This window comes from Nicotiana tomentosiformis, chromosome 1, assembly GCF_000390325.3.
Source record: "Nicotiana tomentosiformis chromosome 1, ASM39032v3, whole genome shotgun sequence".
Lineage (NCBI taxonomy): Eukaryota > Viridiplantae > Streptophyta > Magnoliopsida > Solanales > Solanaceae > Nicotiana > Nicotiana tomentosiformis.
The window spans coordinates 66,077,432-66,087,511 of record NC_090812.1 but is presented as its reverse complement, the minus strand read 5'-3'; the positions used below and the strand labels follow the sequence as shown (position 1 = coordinate 66,087,511).

The 10,080-nt window shown below is 43.7% G+C and overlaps 1 protein-coding gene across 1 annotated transcript; it reads left to right on the top strand.

Annotated features, from left to right (window-relative positions):
• Positions 1 to 693, top strand: LOC138906692 (uncharacterized). Its single transcript, XM_070196143.1, has 2 exons — positions 1 to 87; positions 145 to 693. The coding sequence occupies exons 1-2, from the start codon at positions 1 to 3 to the stop codon at positions 691 to 693; spliced, it is 636 nt and encodes a 211-aa protein (XP_070052244.1).
• Positions 694 to 10,080: the final 9,387 nt, after the last annotated feature.

Below are 10,080 nucleotides of genomic sequence, written 5' to 3'. Positions count from 1 at the left end.
ATGGACAAGTTCACCAAGCTCTTCCCAGTTCACTTCAGTGGTGCACCTTATGAGGAACCACAGGATTATCTTGACCGCTGCCATGAGGTTCTGTGGAACATGGGGATAGTTGAGACCAGTGGGGTTGATTTTTCTCTGTTTTAGATGACGGGTTCCACCAAAAGATTTTGGAAGGATTTTGTATTGGCCATACCAGCGTGGTCGCCTGCTCTTACTTGGGACCAGCTCTCTCTGCTCTTCCTAGAGAAGTTGCTGCCTATTAAATTAAGAGAGGAGCATTGTCGTCAGTTCGAGCGTCTCCAGCAGGGCAGTATGACTGTTACTCAGTATGAGACCCATTTTATGGATTTGGCCCGTCATGCTCTTCTTCTGCTTCCCAACGAGAGAGGGAGGGTGAGGAGGTTTATTGACAGACTTGCTCAGCCCATCAGATTGCAGATGGCTAAGGAGACTGTGAGTGAAATTTCTTTTCAGGTGGCTACCAATGTCGCCAGGCGAGTCGAGATGGTTCTTGCTCAGGGAGGTCAGGGGTCCGACAAGAGACCACGTCATTCCGGGGGGTTCAACGGTGCCTCATCTGGAGGCAAGGGTACTTTTGGTATAGGCTATCCTCCCAGGCCGTTTCATTCAGCACTCCAGGCATCCCCCGGTGCCTTAGGTGGTCGTGGACCTCGTATGCCTTATTCCGACTAGGTAGCCTACAATGCACCACCAGTTCTTATTAGTGCACCTCCGCTCTAGAGTTTGCAGGGTGGTTACTCAGGTCGACAGGGTCAGTTTCAGGGTCAGCAGTCACAGCAACCGATGTCCGGTTATACTTATGGCGATCCGAGGTACATTTTTAGATTTTTCCCTCAGGCATTGGGCATCGGGCATCTCACAGCATCAGGGTTCTCATGCCATGGTTCCGGTACCAGTTACTGCACCGCTTGCTCAGCCAGCCAGAGGCAGGGTTCATGCAGCCAGGGGTAGAGGCCAGACTGTTAGAGGTGGAGGTCAGGGCATTAGAGATGGAGGCCAGCCAGCTAGAGGTCGTCTTAGAGATGTAGTTCAGAGTGGTGGGGGCCCAGCCCCGATGTTATGCTTTTCCAGCCATGCCTGAGGCTGAGTTATCTGATGCTGTTATCACAGGTACTGTTTCAGTTTGCAGTATAGATGCTTCAGTTCTATTTGATCCGGGTTCTACTTATTCCTACGTGTCATTCTATTTTTCTTCATATTTGGTTGTGCCTTGTGATTCTTTGAGTGCTCCTATCTATGTGTCCACACCTGTGGGAGATGCTATTGTTGTAGATCGTGTTTATCGTTCATGTGTGGTCACCATTGGGAGTCTTGAGACTAGTATAGATCTTCTACTTCTCGACATGGTCGATTTTGATATTATCTTGGGCATGGATTGGCTGTCACCTTATCATGCTATATTGGATTGTCACGCCAAGATGGTGACCTTAGACTTTCCGAGGTTTCCTCGATTAGATTGGAGAGAGAATCCTGGCCATTCTACTAGCAAGGTTATCTCCTATATGAAGGCTCGACGTATGGTCGAGAAGGGGTGTCTAGCTTATTTGGCTTATGTTCGCGATTCTAGCGCGGAGATTTCTTTCCATGGATTCAGTACCAGTTGTTCGTGAGTTTCCTGAGGTGTTTCCTGCAGACCTATCGGGGATGCCACCCGACAGGGATATTGATTTCTGTATTGATTTGGCTCCGGGCACTTAGCCCATCTCTATTCTGCCATACCGTATGGCCCCGCCAGATTTGAAAGATTTGAAGGAACAGTTGCAAGTTTTGCCTGATTAGGACTTCATTAGACCAAGTGCCTCGCCCTGGGGTGCGCCTGTGTTATTCGTGAAGAAGAAGAATAGATCGATGAGGATGTGCATAGATTACCGGCAATTGAACAAAGTCACCATCAAGAACAAGTATCCATTGCCGAGGATTGATGACTTATTCTATCAGCTTCAGGGTGGCAAGGTGTTTTCATAGATTGATTTGAGATCTGGCTACCATAGGTTGAGGATTAGGGCATCCGATGTCCCTAAGACAGCTTTTCGAACTCAGTACGGGCATTATTAGTTTGTGGTGATGTCGTTTGGGTTGACAAATGACCCAGCAACATTCATAGATTTGATGAACCGAGTGTTCAAGCCTTATTTGGACTCCTTTGTGATCGTGTTTATTGATGATATCTTGATCTACTCCCGCAGTCGAGAGGAGCATGAGCAGCATCTCAGGATTTTACTTTATACACTAAGAGTCAGCCAGTTGTATGCTAAATTTTCAAAGTGCGAGTTTTGGTTGGATTCAGTCGCTTTCTTGGGGCATGTTCTATCACCAGAGTGAATTTAGGTAGATCCGAAGAAGATTGAGGCAGTTCAGAAATGGCCTAGACTAACTTCAGCTACGGAGATCAGGAGTTTCTTGAGTTTGGTGGGCTATTACCGTCAATTTGTGGAGAGGTTTTCATCTATAGTAGCCCCATTGACTAGGTTGACCCAGAAAGGTGCCCCATTCAGATGGTCAGACGAGTGTAAGGCGAGCATTCAGAAGCTCAAGACTGCTTTGACTACAGCGCCAGTATCGGTGTTGCCCACATGTTCAGGATCTTATACGGTATATTGTGATGCGTCCCATGTTAGGCTCTATGCGGTATTGATTTAGGAGGGCAGGGTGATTGCATATGCATCACAGAAGTTGAAGGTTCAGGAGAAGAATTACACTGTCCATGATTTAGAGTGGGCAGCCATTGTTCATGCGCTGAAGATTTGGAGGCACTATCTTTACGGTGTGTCGTGTGAGGTTTTCACGGATCATCGGAGCCTTCAGTATTTGTTCAAGAAAAATGATCTCAATTTGAGGCAGAGGAGGTGGTTGGAGCTATTGAAAGACTATGATATCACTATTTTGTACCACCCCGGGAAGGCCAACGTGGTGGCCAATGCCTTGAGTAGAAAGGCAGCAGGTATGGGCAGCCTTGCGTTCATTCCAGTCAGTGAGAGGCCTCTTGCATCAGATGTTTAGAATTTAGCCAACCAGTTTATGAGGTTGGATATTTCAGAGACCAGTTGTGTTCTAGCTTATACAGTCGCTCGGTCTTCTTTGTTTGAGCGTATCAGAGATCGACAGTATGATGACCCTCATTTGTTGGTCCTTAGGGACATAGTGTGGCACAGTGGTGCCAAGCAGGTTACTGTTGGAGATGACGGAGTTTTGGGGATGCATAGTCGTGTTTGTGTGCCTAATATGGATGGACTTCGTGAGTTGATTCTTGAGGAGGCCCACAGTTCCCGGTATTCTATTCATTCGGGCGCCACCAAGATGTATCAGGACTTACGACATCATTATTAGTAGAGGAAAATGAAGAAGGATATAGTTGCTTATGTAACTCGGTGTCTAAATTTTCAACAAGTAAAGTATGAGCATCAGAGACCAGGTGGTTTGCTTCAGCAGATAGATATTCCTGACTGGAAGTGGGAGCGTATCACCATGGATTTCGTTGTTGGACTCCCACGGACATAGAGGAAGTTCGATGCAGTTTGGGTCATTGTGGACAGGCTGACCAAGTCAGCGTATTTCATTCCTGTGGCAGTTACCTATTCTTCAGAGCAGTTGGTAGAGATTTACATTCGCGAGATCGTCCGTCTTCACGGTGTGCCCATGTCTATCATTTCTGATAGAGGTACATAGTTCACCTCGCACTTCTGGAGGGAAGTACAACGTGAGTTGGGCACACGGTTTGAGTTGAGCATAATGTTTCCTCCTCAGACGGACGGATAGTCCGAGCGCACTATTCAGATATTGGAGGATATGCTTCGCGCATGTGTTATAGACTTCGGAGGATCGTGGGATCAGTTCTTGCCTCTTGCAGAGTTCACCTACAACAACAGCTACCAGTCGAGCATTCAGATGGCTCCCTATGAGGCATTATACGGTAGGCGATGCCGGTCGCCAGTTGGGTGGTTCAAGCTGGGGGAGGCTCGGTTGTTGGGTACAGACCTAGTACAGGATGCCTTGTATAAGGTCAAGATTTTTCAGGATCAACTTCGCACAGCTCAGTCCAGGCAGAAGAGTTGTGATGAACGTAGAGTTCGTGATGTTGCATTCATGGTCGGAGAGAGAGCGTTGCTCTGGGTATCACCCATGAAGGGTATGATGAGGTTTGGAAAGACGGGAAAGTTGAGCCCTAGGTACATCCGATCTTTTGAGATTCTTCAGAGAGTGGGTGAGGTGGCTTACAGACTTGCATTGCCACACAGTTTATCATCAGTTCATCTGGTATTCCATGTGTCCATGCTCCGGAAGTATCACGGCGATCCGTCCCACGTGTTTGATTTTAGCTCTGTCCAGTTGGACAAGGATTTGACTTACGAGGAGGATCCAGTGGCTATTCTAGCCCGGCAGGTTCGTCAGTTGAGATCGAAGAATTGTCCTTCAGTTAGAGTGCAGTGGAGAGGTCATCCCATCGAGGCAGCTACTTGGGAGTCTGAGTCGGACATGCGGAGTAGATATCCCTACCTTTTCACTAGCCCAGGTACTTTTCTATGTCCATTCGAGGACGAAGGGTTATTTTAGAGGTGGAGAATGTGATGACCCGATAGGTCATCTTATGTTTTAGAACCTAATTCTACGCTTTGAAGTCTTAAAAATCTCATTTTTACCCTCCTCAATTTGCGTGCGTAGTCTGTGCGTGTTTCTGGAAATCTTTTATGTTAAAAATTATGAAAAATATGAAATTTGGCTTTGAAAACCATTTGAGTTGACTTTGGTCAACTTTTTGAGCAAACGGACCTAGATTCCTGTTTTCACGGTCCCAGTGGGTCCGTATCGTAATTTGGGACATGGGCGTACGCCCAGAATAGAATTCAGAGGTCCCTAGCCCGAGTTATTGATTTTTGTTGAAAATTGAAAGTTTGAAGGATTTATAATATTTAAGAATCAACTGATGTTTGGATTTATTGATACCAGGTCCGTATTTTGGTTCCGGATCCTGGTACAGGTCCACTATAATATTTATGACTTGTCCATCGAATTTGGTGAGAAAACAGAGTTGATTTGATATGATTCGGACGTCCGGTTGTGAAAATAGAAGTTTCAATGTTTTCTTGAAAATTTCATTTGATTTTGTGTTCAATTCGTAGTTCTAGGTGTTATTTTGGCGATTTGATCGCGCGATCAAGTTCGTATAATGTTTTAGGACTTGTGTGCATGTTTGGTTTGGAGCCCCGAGGGCTCGAGTGAGTTTCGGATAGGCTACGAAGTGTTTTGAACTTAGAAAAACATAACAGCTGCTGCAACTGATCTGTAAACTTCGCATTTGCGAGGTCTGGCTAGCAAATGCGAGCCTCGCATTTGTGAAGAGACCATCGCATTTGGGAGCAGTGGGCTGGGGGAAGACCTTCACAATTGCGAAGTTTTGATCGCATTTGCAATCCTGGCAGTCCGCATTTGCGAACACTGGTTCGTATTTGCGAAGGCAGCAAACATAGCCATTCTTCGCATTTGCGACCACTGGGTCGCATTTGCGATCAAGCCTGAGTCCGCATTTACGAACTATTTTTCCCATTTGCGAAGAATGCAGAGGTGTGATGTTTCTCACGTTTGCGATGAAATCTTCGCATTTGCGGGCTTCGCAATTGCGAAGCCCAGGTCGCAAATGCGACATCTGCAGCTCAACAACTATGACTTAGACGGGATTTTTGGTTCATTTCTCAAATTTTCAAATGCTAAAACATTAGAGGCGATTTTTCCAAGACTTCTTCTTCTCCAAATCATTGGTAAGTGATTCTAACCTATTTCCTTTCAATCTTTCACTACATTTCACAAGTTTTCAACCTAAAATCTAAAGTTTTCATTGTGGAAATTGGGCGTTTTTGGGTAGAAATTAGGGATTTGGTAAATTGGGGATTTAGACCTCAAATTGAGGTCGAATTCCAAAAAAAATCACATAATCGAGCTCAGGGTGAATGGGTAATCGGGTTTGGTTCGAATTTTGAGTTTGGACCAAGTGGGCTCGGGTGTTGTCTTTTGTTGACTTTTGCAATAATGGCCTAAATTGAATTCTTTACAATCGTGGGTAATTCCTAAGGCTTAATTTGAATCGTTTGGTTGGTAAATTGCTAGATTCTATTGGTTCAGAGGCTTGTTTGAAAGGAAAAGCCGTGGTTGAGCTTTGAGTTTGGTTTTCGGAGCGAGGTAAGTGTCGTGATTAACTTTGACTTAAGGGAATAAGACTTGTTTGTCTATTTGCAACATGTTTAAATGTTGGGGAACAACGTATATGTGAGGTGACGAGTACTTATGCGTTGTAGTCGGGTTAAAGCATGCGGGTGAGGCATGGTTTCTTGCAATTATAGCTTCCTTTGTTCATGTTATCCGTGTTGAGACTAGTATTGCTAAATTGATCGTTCTTATTATGTTTACGAATCTTTTGGTTTTAATTGAGTATTGATTCCGAAGTTGAGGTTGATATTGTGGAACTACATGATGAAGTAAGGTTTGTACTTGTTATTTTGTCTCTTTGTTGTTATTTGTTCATTGCATTATGGTAAGGGAGAGTGTTAATGCACGAAGGGTGATGTCGTGCCATATTGTGAGTGTTAATGCACGAAGGGTGATGTCGTGCCATATTGTGAGTGTTAATGCACGAAGGGTGATGTCGTTCCATATTGTGAGTGTTAATGCACGAAGGATGATGGCGTGTCATATTATGAGTGTTAATGCACGAAGGGTGATGTCGTGCCATGTTATGAGAGTTAATGCACAAAGGGTGATGCCGTCCCATTTCTATTGGTTTGTAGGTTAAGGTTGAGTGTTAAAAGAACGAAGGGTGATGCCGTGCGTTTTATTTTGCTGTGTTTACTTACTCCTATTGGTTCAAGGTATGATGGTTGCTCAAGTTATCATTGTTGATGTGATTTTCTATCTTGTATTCCCCTCAATATGTTCCCTCTCCCTATATTACTTGTCTAGTTTTTACTTCCCGTTATTTTTGTACATATACTAATAAATTGCACAGGTTTGTTATGTAAGTGTCTTGTCATAGCCTCGTCACCACTTCGTCGAGTTTAGGATCGACACTTACTAGTACATGGGGTCAGCTGTACTTATACTGCACTCTGCACTTTTTGTGCAGATTTTGGTACCGCCCCTAGCTGATCGTGAGGCTTAGCAGCTTGGATTTGCTGTCAGGAGACCCAAGGTAGATCTGTTGGCGTCCGCAGACCCTGGAGTCTCTTCCTAGTGTTATCATTTGTTGTTTCGTTACTTCAAAACAGTGTATTTTCCCTTACCAGACTCTGTTTGTAGTAAATCATAGTAGATCGTGAGTTGTGACTCCAGATCCGGCTGGTAGTAATTAATGAAGTTTTTATATCATTCCGCACTCGCGGTATTTCATTTTATCTTATTTGATTCTACTATTGAAATTGACTAAAAAATGGTTTAAAGAATCCTCTAACGTTAGCTTTCCTAGCAAGTGAAATATTAGGCGCCATCACGGTCCCGAAGGTGGGAATTCCGGGTCGTGACATTATTTCTCTCATTTTCCTTGTCCAATATTATGTATTGAATTCATGCTATAATTTCTACATGCTTATTTGACTTATGTGACTTAATTGCTACTTGACATTTAGTATATTAGAATTTAAATTGCCTATTTTCTCCCTAATTTCTATAATTAATTGCTACTTGGCATTACTTGTTTCATAAATACTTTATAAATATTATGTGCTTTATTTTCTAATAAATGTTTACTAAATGTGGTATTTTTTGGAGTATTTTTATTACAATTAAGAGTTGTTAAATTATATTGTTGGAGCGGGTTGCACGCCGCAGCGAAAATAAAAATAAATATATAGGGGGATCGGGTTGCACACCTCATTGGATTATATTTTAAGTTTATATTGTTGGAGCGGGTTGCACGCCGCAACGAAAATTTATTGAAGAATTTTATTGTTGGAACGGGTTGCACGCCGCAACAGAATGAGAAAGAAATAATTGATTGTGACTGCTGAAATGATTTCAATTATTGATGTGATTTACCTGTCTTACCTCTATTCCTGTAATTATTATTATTATTATTATTATTATTATTATTATTATTATTATTATTATTATTATTATTATTATTATTATTATTATTATTATTATTATTATTATTATTATTATTGCGAATATGTTAATGTAAGCGAACTACCTTAGCCTCGTTTCTACTTCGTCGAGGTTAGGTTCGGCACTTATAGAGTGTATGGGGACGGTTGAACTCATACTACACTCTGCACTTCTTGTGCAGATTCTGGAGTTGGTACCAGTGGTGTACTGTAGATTTTGCTCGGATTCAGCTATCAGTGGAGACTTGAGGTATAGTTCTCGGCATTCGCAGCTCTGAAGTCCCCTTCTACTTTAATTTACCTGTGTGCTTTCTTTCAGAAAACTTTATTTTTATTCAGACCCTTATTTGTATTATTCTAGAAGCGCGTGCACTTGTGACTCCAGTTCTGGGATGGTATTTAGACATCGTATTTATTTTGGTTTGTTCACTTTAATTCAAAAAAATTTCTCCAGTTGTTTGGTTTCTTTACTAATTAATTAAAATGAATTGTTAAAAATGGTTTAAATTATTCTAACGTTGGCTTGCCTAGCAAGTGAAGTGTTAGGCGGCATCACGGTCCCGAAGGTGTAAATTTTGGGTCGTGACAAGTTGGTATCAGAGCACTAGGTTACTTAGGTCTCACGAGTCACGAGCAAAATTAGTAGAGTCTGAAGGATCGGTACGAAGACGTATGTACTTATCTCTCAAAGGCTATGAAGTTTAGGAACAACATCACTTCTTTCTTATCTCGTCGTACGATTTTATTCTATCATTGATTATTGAACCATTCTATTCTTATTCTATCGCAGATGGCGAGAACGCATAATACATCTACTCACGGACAGGGGCCAGAGCCCCTGGTGGCAACTATGACCTGGGGTAGAAGCAGAGGTAGAGCTCAGTCTAGAGCTCAAGCAGCAGCACCTGTTGTAGAACCTCAAGTGGATTTGAGAGCGGAGGTTCCAGCTCAGACTATACCTGTTGGACCAGTTCATGTCCCGGAAGGATTCATAGCTACTCCAGTACTATAGGACACTCTAGTCCGTTTGGTGAGCCTAATGGAGGGTGTGGCCTAGAATGGTACATTTCTAGTGGCACCAGCCATCTCATAGGCTGGGGGAGGAGCACAAACTCCCATTACTCCCACTCCGGAGCAGATGGCTCCTTAATATCAGGCTCCAGCAGTCCTACCAATTGGGGTAGTTCAGCCAGTTGTTGTGGCTCAGGCCAGAGATAGGCCCGCCATATCTTCTGAGGCCTTATTGAGACTGGACAAGTTTACTAAGCTCTTTCCAGTTCACTGCAGTGGTACACCTTCTGAGGACCCACAGGATTATCTTGACCGCTACCATGAGGTGTTGCAGAACATGGGTATAGTTGAGACCGATGGGGTCGATTTTGCTGTATTTCAGATGACGGGGTCTGCTAAGAGGTGTTGGATAGATTATATGTTGACCAGACTAGCTTGGTCACCTGCAGTGACTTCGGAGCAGCTCTCCCGACTATTTCTAGAGAAGTTCCTCCCTATCACATTGAAAGAGGATTACCGCAGGCAATTTGAGGGTCTCCAGCAGGGCAATATGACTGTTACTCGGTACGAGACCCGCTTTTTGGATCTAGTCCGTCATGCTCTCCTTTTACTTCCTACTGAGGGAGAGATAGTGCAGAGGTTTATTGATGGAATCACTCACCCTATCAGGCTTCAGATGGCCAAGGAGACTGGAAGTGAGATTTCCTTTCAGGCAGCTGCTAATGTTGCTAGGAGGATCGAGATCGTTCCTGCACAGGGTAGAGGGCAGGGGTCTGATAAGAGAGCTCGTCAGTTCAGTGGGTTCAGTGGTGCCTTGTTTGGAGGCAGGGGTGCTTATGGTAGGGATCATCCTCCCAGGCCATTTTATTCAGCACTTCAGACATCTCACGGTGCTTCAGGGAGTCACGATCTTATTATGCTTTACTCTGGGCAGTCAGCATTTAGTGCCCATTCAGCTCAT

Excerpts from the sequence above, each read along its gene's own strand:
- LOC138906692 (XM_070196143.1), top strand. The coding sequence starts at position 1 with ATGGACAAGTTCACCAAGCTCTTCCCAGTTCACTTCAGTGGTGCACCT. Across the intron at positions 88-144 it reads ATCTTGACCGCTGCCATGAG|ATGACGGGTTCCACCAAAAG; the intron begins GTTCTGTGGAAC and ends TCTCTGTTTTAG.